The sequence below is a fragment of the Dasypus novemcinctus genome, chromosome 13 (genome assembly GCF_030445035.2).
Source record: "Dasypus novemcinctus isolate mDasNov1 chromosome 13, mDasNov1.1.hap2, whole genome shotgun sequence".
Taxonomy (NCBI): Eukaryota; Metazoa; Chordata; class Mammalia; order Cingulata; family Dasypodidae; genus Dasypus; species Dasypus novemcinctus.
Genome location: NC_080685.1, coordinates 53,940,055 through 53,953,424, shown reverse-complemented (window position 1 = coordinate 53,953,424; position 13,370 = coordinate 53,940,055). Strand labels below are relative to the sequence as shown.

The following is a 13,370-nucleotide window of genomic DNA, read 5'->3' as shown; positions in this document are numbered from 1 at the left end:
AGGGAGCCTTCTCTGATCTCCCAAGCTGGTTAGAGCATCCTGTTAGCCTCATCTCATCAGTCACCACACACCTCATAGCACCTCTCAGGCTACCCTTGTGCACGTGTGTGTTTGATTATTTGACTGTCTCTACTCAACACCTAAAACTCTATGAAAATTAGACCCAATCTGTTTTGGCTCATCATTGAATCCCCAGTGTCCTGCACAATGTCTAAATAACAGGTACTAGATCATTATTTCTTGAATCAATGAATGAGTGAATGATAGAAACTGCAAGAGTGCAGTCTGACTGGGGCAGAGACTGCAAGAGATCAGGGATAAGGTGAGAACCAGATCACAGAGGGCCTCATAAGCCATATAAAGAGTCTGGGGAGTCGTCAAGGGCTTTTAACTAAGATGGCGTGATGACTAGGTGCATGCGGCTGCAGTGTGGAGAATGGACGGGAGGAGGGCAGGGCCAGGGGCAAGCAGACAGGGCAGGAGGCCTTCCCTGGTGTCAGAGGGGGAGATGCTGGATGGAGGTGTGGGCTAAGGCAGAGCGCGAGGCCACCGTGATGCCTCCCTGGGGAGCAGACCTGTGCTTATGGGCACGTGGGATGAAGCCGGAGCTCCTCCTCTGCCTTCAGACACATCCAGCCAGGAAGCCTCCAAAAGATGGGTGCCTGAAGATGCGGGCTGCGGGCTTTCAGCCAAAGGAGAAGCTGTGCAAAGCAGCCATGGCCCAGGGGCTGCCAATATGCTCACAGACTGAAGCTCTGTTTAACGTGCTTCTTGGCTTCCTGCAGAAGCATTTGCCATCTTAGTAGACAAGAGATACACAGCAAAGAGCACCTACCGTAAACAAGGGCAGTGTAATCAAAGCTGTTTTCTTCCCAAGCTGAAATCCCTGACCACCTTGCCAAATGAGGCCAGTTAAAGTAAATATAATAAATGCCTCTTCCCGACAGACGTGCTCCTGAGAAAACAGCAAGGAGATAGAAAGATATGCTGACCAAGCAGGTTAATGGGGGTGAATTAAACACAGAAAGAACAGACCAGCTGGCATAAAGGCCTTTTGCAGAAAGCTGAAGACATTCACAAAAATTAAGCTCAACAAAAAACTGAGAATGATGCAGAAGGGAACTGAGACTTAGCGCAGCCCATTCCAGCATTGAGCCGCAGGCTGATTTGGCAATTAGCAGTTTTACAAAGATGATGACTTGTTTGGACTGAGGACATGCCATAAAATCCTGAGGGATGTAGAGAAGGGCCCACTTGTGTCCTAGTTATTATTTCCCACTATCTGGAAAATAGAAGAATCCACTAACTTGTGCCAGGCACAATAGCTTATTTCATCTTCACAACAACCTCGTGAGGTAGGTATTGTTAGCATCCTCATTGTATGGCTGAGGACCCTGCGGCTCAGGGAGATTGGAAACTTGCCCAAGTTCACAATGTTAGCAAGAGACTCTACTGTTTTTTCGAGTTCTAGTCTAAAGCGTTTTCCGTGATGCCAAAAGATCTCCCATTCCATGGCTGCTTCCATTAAAGAAGTAAAATATAAAGGGACAGGCAAAATTAAAATGCAGCAGATATCTAAGGAATGGAAATGCTTTTACTGAGTGGTGGGCTTAGGTAGCTTTTTGTTAGAGGTGTGCTGATAAAAAAAAAAAGAAGACTTTTCTACAGATACTACATGTAATTATCCCAGGGAGCTCACTGCTGGGGAGATTTATAAAGGCAAATAGCTTTATGTGATTTAAGAAGGGATTACGAACGTGTAAGGAAATCAAGTATGTCTGCACTTGCTGAGATGCGAATTACAAGAATTGTTAGCTCTCTTGCGGTGGTGTCTGGGGGGAGAGAAGGAAGGGTCATGGGGAAGGGGAGGAAAGGGAGGACCAAGTTTGATACTGGCCCTAAAAAGTTGTGTTTTTGTCCTTGCTCCTTAGCATTGACCCTAAAGAGGAAAGCTCAGAGCCCCCAGTTTTGTTTGAATGCCCTGCTCCATGCCCCATGTATCTTGGCTCTGCCTCTTCCTGTGTGATTTGGGGGCAATTTACTTAACCTTTCTAGGTCTGATTCTTCACCTGTAAAAGAAGAATGATACCGCTTACCTCATAGTGATATAGTTAATGAGTTTAAGGTAGCACTTTTTACCCAATAAACTACTAATAAGTGGATAACAATGTTAATAAAGAAGAGCTGCTGGATGGTGGGATCACCTTTAGTCATTGTGGTGTAATGGCTTAGGATGTGCAGGGACCAACAGTGTCAGCATCCCCCGCAAGACTCTCAGGCCCACCCCAGAGCTACAACATCAGAATTTGCACTTTAGCAGATCCCCAGGTGATGTGTGGGCACCCTAGCAGGTGAGAAGCACTGGTTTAGAGCACATCCTCTGGCATTGTCAACCTCCAGTTGGCATCCAGCTTCATGGATGTGTGTCCTTGGACAAATGTCTTTTTTTCTCTCTCTCCCCTTCCTCCCCCAACCCCCCCCCCCCCATTGTCTGCTCTCTGTGTCCATTTGCTGTGTGTTCTTCTTTGTCCTCTTCTGTTGTTATCAGCAGCATGGGAATCTGTGTTTTTTTTGTTGCGTCATCTTGTTATGTCAGCTCTCCATGTGTGCAGTGCCATTCCTGGGCAGGATGAACTTTCTTTCGTGCTGGGCGGCTCTCCTTACTGGGCACCCTACTTTACCGTGGGGCTTCCCTACGCAGGAACGCCCCTACGCATGGACTCCCCTGCGTGGCAGGGCACTCCTTGCGCTCATCAGCACTGTGCATGGGCCAGCTCCACATGGGCCAGAGGCCCGGGGTTTGAACCACGGACCTCCCATGTGGTAGACGGACACCCTATCCACTGGGCCAAGTCAGCTTCCCAGACAAATGTCTTAAACGTCCTGTGTTTCAGTTTCAAACTGTAAGCAGAGCTCTAGCCTTACTGTGGAGAGGAGTGTACTGATGGACATTAGGAAGGCATGCACCTGCAGCATTTTTCCAGCAGGGGAGAGGAGTTTGCCCACGCTCATCTCTACTCTCTTGCTTGGTTCTCTTCCACCTCAAGGACCACTATGGCCAGAAAACCAAGGCAAGGAGCTGGAGGTTATGGTCACATGAGCGCTGTGCTCTAACCCGGTCACAGGGGCTGCTCATCACATCCTCATCTGCTCCTTGGGTATGCCTTGTTTCCTACTAGTGGCCTCTCACTGCACTGCGACTATCTCTATCACCTGCTAGTCAGAAAAAGTACTCAGGAAACCCAGGGGCTTGAAGATTCATCCAGACACCACAATACAACATAGGATTGCAGGAAAATAAAGACTTAGAGCGGGCCACTCCCCCACACACACCCCCACATGCTTACGCTCACAAGGTTGAATGCTGCAAGCACATCCCAGTCAGGCTATGCAAGTTGCCACCTTCAAGGCCCCTGGTTGCTGGAGGCATGGAACAGGGTCCAGCTACCAAACCTCACATTTTCTCCTTAGGGGTGCAGTGGTGAGAAGGTGGGCTCCTCGGGGTACAAAGGCAGGAGATGTGCTTGTCCACAGGATTTCCCACGAGGAAACCCAACACTCCAGAAGGAGACCAGCTGGCAACTCAGTGCCAACCAGGGCACTTGATGTTCACCTCACCCTGTCTGCACTTCCCGGACGTGCCAAGGCACAAACACCAAGCCCAGTGCCAGAGCTTCAATACCCGTGGGCTTCTCTGAGGGGCTGGAGGTAGGGGGAGGGAGGCGGGCAAGGACTTGCAGGCCAGCTGGGGTCAGACTGCTCAGTCTTCTCTGGGTGAAGTCACAGTGGTGACCCAAGTGGTCACTTCGGTAAGGCGCCCTCTGAACATGGGGCCACCTTCCAGGGGGCTGGAGAGTGGGGAGTGGGCTGCAGAGACCAAGCGGAAGAGAGGAGAGGAAGGGCAGGGGCTTCTCCACTCCTCTTCCTCACAGAGCCAGAACATAAGAGTCTGTCTCCTTATTTATGTTAAAGGGGTGAAGAAAAGGGAAGCAGGAGAAAATCCATGTGGGAATATGTCAGCTTCTACTCTGACTTCTTTGCCAGTGAACGCTTGTTTACAGTATAGGCCCAGAGATGAGATGTTCCTGAAGGTGAGGGGATGATGAGACATGTTTCTCGTTAATTCAGTGGCATCAAGAAAGTTCCACCTGAGAAAGCTCCTTAGTATTATTATTTTTTAAAGTGTGGATTTATTGAGCCAGTTCCTTCATTATAATCTGCATGGAATGGGCTGCTTCTCCTTACTGTTTGCCTACCACCCTCACCAGAAAGCAGGAAGGCGACCTCAAAGGCCCGACTCCTTCAGGGGCCCCTGAAGAAGCACCTCCCATTATCCAAGAAGATAAGCCTGGGGATCCTTAAAAAGTAGATTGTTGCCTATCTGGTATGATTTGAGAAGCTTCCCAGAAGACCCTCTGTCTCCAAAAACCTCTTCCTCTATGAAATCTCTGGTCCCCAAATTCCACCACTGGAAATTTGTCCTGTGAGGGGCCCTACATGAGCTATTTTACCAGATCTTCCTTTGCATGTGCTGTTCCCTCTGCCTGGGAGGTCCACCTGCAGCCACATTTCCATTGATGTTTTAAAAGCCAGTTGAGACATCCTCTCTTGATAGTTTTCCCAACCCTCCCGACTGCCGCCACCATGCTGCTCTCATGCCTCATATATTTTTTCACTGTTATGTACTGCAGATAAATTATAAAAGTGTAAAATCCCTTGACCCAAAGACCTAAGCATCTAGTGAGAAGACAGGTGTGCAAATTAACAATAACTATATAATGACATGATTGCTATAAGGGTAAGGAGTATAAAGAGCAACTTCTTGTTTTTGTGCTAATCATATTGAATTGTAAAACTATTGAATTTTCTTAAGTTCCTGTTAGACTGTCAGCTTCTTGGAGGTGGGATTCTCAGTCTTCCCCTCCACGTGAAGATAGGTGTTAATGCACTTGTCCCAAATAAATCCCTAACCATGGATTGCTATACTTGAGCTTCACAGACACTTGGGAGATGAGCCCAGGGTTTTGGAGATGAACAAAGTCCATATTCCTACAAGTCCACCTGAACTCAATCTAGCCTAGACGGGTATCTTATTCATGTTTTTGTGGCAAGAGAGAGAAATCTCAATTACTTAGGTCTTCTTCTTCTCCTTACCTTCTCCACCAGCAGAGGTAAACATGAAGAACAGTTTCTTAAGCAGGGAGAAGTGTCATTCTGACTTTATCATCCACAGTCCTTGCAGTGCAGGTGAAAATTTGCCAGTCCCAGTTGCTCTCTAGCACTTAGTAATCAATCTAATTCTGGGCCCCAGACCTCATCCTGACCACCAGAGGGTTCCATACTTTCTTGCCTGTACCTTTCCTCATCTTAGCTAGCTTTCATTGTTCTACTCAAGCTCCTTCTCTAATAAGGTATCTCTGGCTACTCCAGCCCATGCTGATTTCTCCCCTCCTCTGAAATGGCTTTCTTCATTGGCAGCCCACCATGTAGCATCAAATTACTCTCAAGTTCTAATTTACTTCCTCCATTCCCCACTACTAGACTGTAAGACTCTTAGGGTTAAGGGCCATGCTGTGGTGTGGCAGAAAGAACAAGAGACTTGGGTTCCAAACCCAGCTTTATCATATATTTGCTTTGTGACTTTGGTCAGGGTGCCTTTGTTAGCTCATCAGCTAGACCCTCCCCGCAGAGCTGCTGTGGATTTAAATAAGATAACAACCATGAATCTCTAAGAAGCTATAGTTATAACAGTACTCCACCATCGGGCATGCAAAAATCCTCCCTCATTCTTTACCCCTCCCTCTCTCCCTTCCTTCTTCATTATTCTTCTACTGTACATAACTCAGTGCTTGGAATATTTTGGTTGCTCCATAAATGATAATTTTACTTCTTTAGTCCAGATTCCCTTTCATTTCTGTAAGGGCAACCCTGATGTCCATTGAGTTCACCCTGGTCTCCCCAGTACACAGCCTTGTGCCTTGCCCAAGGGAGGAACTCAATATTTGTTGAGTGAAGGAACTGTGTGCTTTAGCAATTCAAGGAGGAATGGGTGTGTGGGGAAATCGCTGAGAAAAGCATCAACTGCCAAGCTGCACCAAGGAAGTTCTATAAGGGATGGAGCATGGTGGTTTCCCATGGGACACATTTTCCGAGTTATTGTTACGAAAGGGAACAGAGCCATTTATATGCTACCACCTGCAGGAGTTGGATGGCAAGATAAAGGCACACTGATAGAGAGCAATGAGGATGTTATAAAGTGAGGAATCTAGGAGTCCTCAGAGTGCTGATATATAAGTGTACTGGATATGCCTCAGATACACATTTTCTTTTCCAGCAGAACTGCATTTTATCTGCTGGCAAAAAGCAGCAACTCACTTGTAGCACAGGAAGAAAGCTGCTGAAAATCAAAGGAAAGCAGCAGGCACAAACCTATAAGTAAGCCCACTTCTCCATCCCCTAGACAGAAAACCTGGGAAGGGAGTGCTTTAAATTCTCCTCTGCAGTTTTCTGGAAGAAGATGATTCCATTGTAAGTTATCGAACATCTCATTTCATAAACAAGAAACTCATGAAAATGTTACGTGTTAGATCTGTTTGCCAGCATATTTCTGTTGTACTCCCTCAATCTGTCACCTTTCATCTACATCAGAGAATTTCAAGTTCATTATCAGCAACTGAAGGTCTCAATCAGTTGCTTGAGAAAAGTAGTTTATGTCCCAAAGGTAATCTAATTTCTCCAACCAAGGACGTACCTGGAATTTGCCCAACATACTAACAGAGACAAATGTGTGCTTCCAACAAATCTGGGGGTGTTGCAATCACCCACTCAATCGAGTGCAGGTATTCAGCCCTGACGGGACCAGCTCCTCACTGACACATACACTCCCTGAGTCATTGGTTTTGCTCAGAACTAACATGGCAAACGTCAGCAAACTGACAACAGGGGTACCTGGAACCAACCTGGGTACCTTCCTTGTAGCTGATGAGACCATCCACACACACACAAAAAAAAACCAGATTCAAGATCCTGGAATAGGATCTCTAAGCAAGGTAGTAATAACATTGGCTACTATTACTCTGGGCCAAGCACCATACTTTACGTACATTGACTCATTTACTCCTCACAATGACCCTCTGGATAGACACTGTTATTACCATTCCATGGAAACTTCAAGGGAACAAAAGTAGAAGGTGGCAGAGCCTGAATATGAAGGTAGGCATGCCAGACCACAAAACCTGGTCATTTTACCTCCACTGATGTTGGCACTTTAGAGAAAGAACTAAAGATTAGGAAAGGAATGGAGCCTGTTCAGGATAGAAAAAGAGAGCTGATTCAAATGGCCACCTACACAGGACTTTAGGGCAGCCTTCTTTTGGTTGAGCCAGGCCAGCAAGGCCTCAAGCACGGGGTTATTTATTGCATGAGGCTATTTTTGCATGGGCTATGCTGAAGCCAGACTGAGGAGGGACCTGTAAAACCACTGTCTACCATGCAGAACCCCCTGGTTCAACCAAGTCATTTGTGCTAAGGAAAATTTGCTCAGTGCACTTCGTGTCAAATCATTCACATACTTCAGAGATCCCAGGGAAGTCACACCTGCCCCCAGGGGACACCCTAGTCCTCCTAAAAGTCCTGAACCCTGAGACCAGAAACCTGCATGTCATCTCCATCTTTTCACACTTACTCTATGCCTCAGTTTCTTTTTATAAAAATGTGTAGAAAATACTGCCATTCCTGCCTTCCTCACAGCCTCACAAAGTTGTGATGAAGCTCAAAACACATTCTGAAAAGCACAGATGCTATATAAATGTAGAATAGCATTATAACCAGCAATGGTTCTGGGAAACCCACATAGAGCCCCACTAACATCCCACCAAAAGGACTCAGACTGATTATGAGTGGTCCCCAGGAGAGATGGGCCAGGGGAGATTTGATCTGGATTGCATTTTTCTACAACTCCAGTTCTAATAAAGCAGGATGAGTTTGAGGTCAGTTGTGGTAGACAAAATAAATGGCCTCCAAAGATGCCCATGCCTTAATCCCTGGAACTGTGCGTCTGTCACCTTACATGGTAAAAGAGGCTTTGCAGGTGTGATTAAGTTAAGGCTCTTGAGATGGAGAGAGTATCTTGGATTATCTGGGTAGGCCCAGTGCAATCACAAAGGTCCTATAAGAGGGAAGCAGGAGGGTCAGAGTCAGAATGGGGGGTGTGAGGATGGACGCAAGGTCAGAGAGAGAGGTCAGTTAGAAAATGCTATGCTGCTGGCTTTAAGGATAGAGAAGGGGCCACAAGCTTGTGGAATGCAGGTTGCTTCCAGAAGCTGGAAAAGGCAAGGAAATGTATTTTCCCCTAAAGCCTCTAGAAAGACTGCAGCCCTGCTGACCCATTTTCGACTTCAGACCTCCGAAACCATAAAATATTAATTTTATGTTGTTTTAAGCTGCTAAGTGTGTGTAGATAATTTATTACAGCAGCAATAGGAAACTAACATACCAGTCAAACCGGTTGGTCTGAAAAAGAATGTGGAAGAGAGTTGGGAAAGATCCCAGATAATTCCAGATATTTATGGACCCTCCCACTGATGCTTACTTGAATTGAACCCCCAAAGAATTTCCTCAGAAAGGATTATACCCTTTAATTGGATGTTTAGCATTTTCTCCCTCTTCCCAGAGTACCCCTAGATGTCATCCTAAAACTGGATCCAATCCAATGGATCTGTAGCTTTTTTTTTTAAGATTTATTTATTTCTCTCCCCTCCCCCCCCAGTTGTCTGCTCTCTGTGTCCATTTGCTGTGTGTTCTTCTGTGACCACCTCTATCCTTATCAGTGGCACTGGGAATCTGTGTTTCTTTTTTGTTGCATCATCTTGTTATGTCGGCTCTCCATGTGTGCTTCGCTATTCTTTCACAGGCTGCACTTTCTTTCACACTGGGCGGTTCTCCTTACGGGGCGCACTCCTTGCACATGGGGCTCCCCCACGCAGGGGATACCCCTGCGTGGCATGGCACTCCTTGTGCGCATCAGCACTGTGCATGGGCCAGATCCACATGGGTCAAGGAGGCCCGGGGTTTGAACCGCGGACCTCCCATGTGGTAGGCAGACGCCCTATCCATTGGGCCAAGTCCGCTTCCCTGGATCTGTAGCTTTATATACTCTGAGCCCTGAACTCCTAACCTTGGTAGAGAGGGAACCTATAGCAGCAAGGCTTCTGCATCCCATTGCTTTAAAGGCCTGGCAGCCTTATGCCCAGAGAAAATGTCCATCCACAGTTGCTCCCTGGAAAGGTCTCAGGAAACACCATATGGCCTCAGTCCCTCGCTATAAAAGACACAGCCTGGTCATCATAAACAGCATTCAAGAAATCCTTAAAGGGCCATGTCCATACAAACTCTCTCAATTACACACTTTCCAAATTCGCAATTTAAACCAGAAATCTTTTCACCACTTCTAGCCAACCTGAGGCTCTGAGTCATCCCAAAGAAGCTCATCCACTGACTACCCATTGAATTGGTAATGGATTCCCTAAGCTGTGAATTTGGAATTTCCTAATAGGTAAACTTAGAAGGAGAGACTAAAAACAAGACCTAAAAAGGAATCTAAGATCATTTGCTTCCCTCTTTTCAGACTTCCCCACCGCCAACACTCACACATAGAGAGTAATGTTTTGTTTCTGCATCTACTGCTAGATCTGGTGCCTGGCACTGAGTATGGAGTTGGAATATCTGCCATCATGACCTCTCAGCAAAGTGTACCAGCCACCATGAATGCCAGGACTGGTGAGTAGGAGGATTGGTAAGGAAGAAGACCAGGACACCCTGTAAGCCCAAGGAGCCATGGAGGCTTGTTCTGGCAAGGCTTAGTCAGAAGGCAATGACTCCCAAAGATAGGGTCCCTGGTGACAACTATCAGCCTGAGGATAAGCATCCACTTCCAAATCTTTGATTTCCCTGTGCGTAACTGCTGACATCTGTCATGTAGGATAGGGTCTCTTCCACTATCTATTGATTTGTGCATAGTCCCTATGGCCTGACTGACTTCCAAGAACTCTGCATAGCAGAAATGGAAAACCTCAAATAAGTTGGTGCCCTCGCAGACCATATTTCTATCCAGACCACCCCATAACAGATAAAGTGTGGTGTCCTTTACCCTGTACCATAGAAGCTCTCAGAAAGGCCACTAGGGTAGAGGTCTAGAATTGGAATTAAATCTAAGGGAATTAGAAACACCCACTTGAGATCCTTGCTAATTTGGATCCAGCAGTTTTGCTTCCAAATCCCAGCTAAATTTCAAAGACAATCTAGTAACTTAGGTACAGCAGCAGCCTAGGTTGATGATTTGGGACCAAGCCCTATCCAAGGCTTAGTCTAACATAGGCACCCTCTCCTAGAGAGTCAAGAACCTCCTAGACAGGAGTCCCAGATCTAGTTGCCTGCACACCCAAGGCCAAGCCAACTCAAATGGCCTCAGCAGCAAGCTTTGTCCCAGAGGTGGATGTATTCTGGTGGTGTCTGAACTAATAATACCTTTCTGCAAAGTATTTACCTGTTTGCCAAGCCCCTGGCATCTTTCAAAGGGAAGGTGCTTAACAAAGTATGAGATAAGTGTCAGCAGTGACAAGCTAATCCTCATGGTCAGCAAGCCTGCTAATAGATTAGAAACCCACAGGGCGATCCAATTAATTCTGGCTCCCTGTAAAACTTGTGTAAATAGGACACTTATGTTGTTCCACAGAACTTGACAGTCCCCGAGACCTCATGGTGACAGCCTCCTCAGAGACTTCCATCTCCCTCATCTGGACCAAGGCCAGTGGCCCCATCGACCACTACCGAATTATCTTTACCCCCTCCTCTGGGATTGCCTCCGAAGTCACTGTGCCCAAGGACAGGACCTCGTACACATTGACAGAGCTAGAGCCTGGGGCAGAGTACATCATATCGATCACAGCTGAGAGGGGTCGGCAGCAGAGTTTGGAGTCCACTGTGGATGCCTTCACAGGTACCAGGGCAGAAAAAATTCCATAGGGACTCCAAGATCCCACCCAGCCGGTTCAGGGATCAATGGATCTCAGTCTGAGAAGGTCATACAGTTAACCCACTCTCCCAATGCCCCATTTCTGTTAGAGAAAGGAAGAACATGTGGGTAGGAAGAGATCGAGGAGAAACTAATAAATACATCAAAAAGGGATGGTCGGAAGTAAAGGGAGAGGGGAGCAAGGGTGCCTACATACCAGAAAAATGTGTGTCTCATTTCCTATAACATGGACATAGTGGTTGATTCTGTCCATCTTTACTGCCTGCACTAAATCAGGAGGCATTCAGAGCATCCATGGGAGGTTAAATTCCTTCCAGGACAGAGATTTTAAATCCTGGATTGGTATTATGAATAGCCCACGAAAGTAATTTTGGTTTTATCCTGTAGAAGGCATTACTGTTTTAGTATGTGGCTTGAGGCAATGGGAGTGAACAGGATTAGAGAGTAAGGAGATGGAACCTCTGGGTCAGCTGGTGAAGGTGTAGCCCTTATTAGCAAGCAGAGCAGATTCCTTCAGTCAGGCAGCTGTTCTGTCCCAGTAGCCTCAACACCTCATAGGAATTTCAGAGCCATCTTTGCTTTGCAGGCTTCCGTCCCATCTCCCATTTGCACTTTTCTCACGTGACCTCCTCCAGTGTGAACATCACCTGGAGCGACCCATCGCCCCCAGCAGATAGACTCATTCTGAACTACAGCCCCCGAGAAGAAGAGGAAGAGACTATGGAGGTCTCCCTAGATGCCACCAAGAGGCATGCTGTCCTGATGGGTCTGCAGCCAGCCACTGAGTACATAGTGAACCTGGTGGCTGTACATGGCACAGTGACCTCTGAACCCATCGTGGGCTCCATCACCACAGGTGAGGCTGGAGGGCTTCACAGCAGGTGAGGAAGGGGTGGTCACATGGCAGCTTTGACAAGTCAATGAAATTAAAACAATAAAACAAAAACACCCAAGGAATAGGGGACTGCTTCATTTGGCTAGAGAGGGTCTGTGAGCTATTCTAAAAGAGCTACTTCTTCCAGTGCTGCATATAATGCAGAAGATGGGAAATTCCCAAATTGAAGGTAGGACAAACCAAATGTCTTGAGGAGAGAAGGGCTTGAATGCATTGGTCCAGAGATCCTTAAGCTACCAACCCAGGAGAACGCTCCGTAGAGAGCTAATCTCCAAAAGGAAACCCATCTACAACTAGGAAATGCCTGTTCTTATCCTGGAGAACCTTCTCTTGACTGCCCAGCAAGGTAGGTCACTTGTGCAAATGATGCCTTCTGAGAACCACCTGGGACCAGCCCACAAATATGTGGCAACTTGGCACTCAGAAAAAGGGCTTTATTTTCATGCTGTTTGGAACACAGGCACTCTGAGATGAACTGGATGGCCATCTCATCAATACAATTCCAAATATGAGTATACATGAGGGTGAGTACATGTGTGTTTGGGTAGTTTTCCCACAGAGTGACAAGAACTCACAAACCGCACAAGTGGATTAAATACCCAGCTGGTTTCAACCCTGCAGTTCCCCCAGCCGTCAAAATAAATAAATATATAAAGCATGCAGCATAAGCAAAATACAATTTAGGAAAGTGGATTTGTTCTGGGCTTGTGCTCTGAAATCGCAGTCCATAGGCAGTTTTTCCAAATTGAACTAAAGGTGGCTGCTAAAAAAAATAAGATAAAGGCAGAGTTGGGTTTATCCAAAAGAAGTTCCCCCGGAGAAAATGACCATGCTACTCCTGGTTTAAAAGAAAGCAAATGAACTTAAAGGAAATTTCCCAGGTGGCCTTCAGATAGGTAATATTTGTTTAGCAAGGAGATACATCATCAGATTGGTTCCATGTTGTTAAAGTGTTCTCCATGATCATACCTACCATGATTTTAAGGCTGCCCGAGCACACAGCAAAAGCTTGTCTGCCTCTGGGACACCATAGGCTCTTGGTCCACATAAGAGAAGACATAGGGATTCTTTTTCACATTATATTTTCTGTCTTTATCCCAAAACCACCCTGATCCCTGTAGGAATTGATCCACCCAAGGACATCACAATTAGCAATGTGACCAAGGACTCAGTGACAGTCTCTTGGAGCCCTCCCGTTGCATCCTTTGATTACTACCGGGTATCTTATCGGCCTACACAAGGTAATAAAATTATTTGATTTCTCAAAAATGGATGGGCTTTGGAGTTGGGTGAAGAGTTTTAGGGGAGAATTGGCATATCCCAGAAGATATCAGCCCCTTGCCTGCTTTTTTTCCTCCTCTGCTTATTCCTCCATCAGAATAAGCATGGGTGGATGAAGAGCGGCTGAGAAACCTGGAACTCACCAATCTTTCTTACAAAAAG

General features: G+C 46.5%; 1 protein-coding gene across 1 annotated transcript in view; it reads left to right on the top strand.

The window, feature by feature from the left end:
- The window catches only part of TNR (tenascin R), a 440,066-nt gene that overhangs the window by 388,581 nt on the left and 38,115 nt on the right, over positions 1 to 13,370 (top strand). Inside the window, exons 10-13 of the mRNA XM_058310159.2 lie at positions 9,688 to 9,777; positions 10,733 to 10,996; positions 11,619 to 11,888; positions 13,049 to 13,168. Coding sequence (XP_058166142.1) covers positions 9,688 to 9,777; positions 10,733 to 10,996; positions 11,619 to 11,888; positions 13,049 to 13,168 — 744 coding nt within the window. The remainder of the gene's footprint in view (positions 1 to 9,687; positions 9,778 to 10,732; positions 10,997 to 11,618; positions 11,889 to 13,048; positions 13,169 to 13,370) is intronic.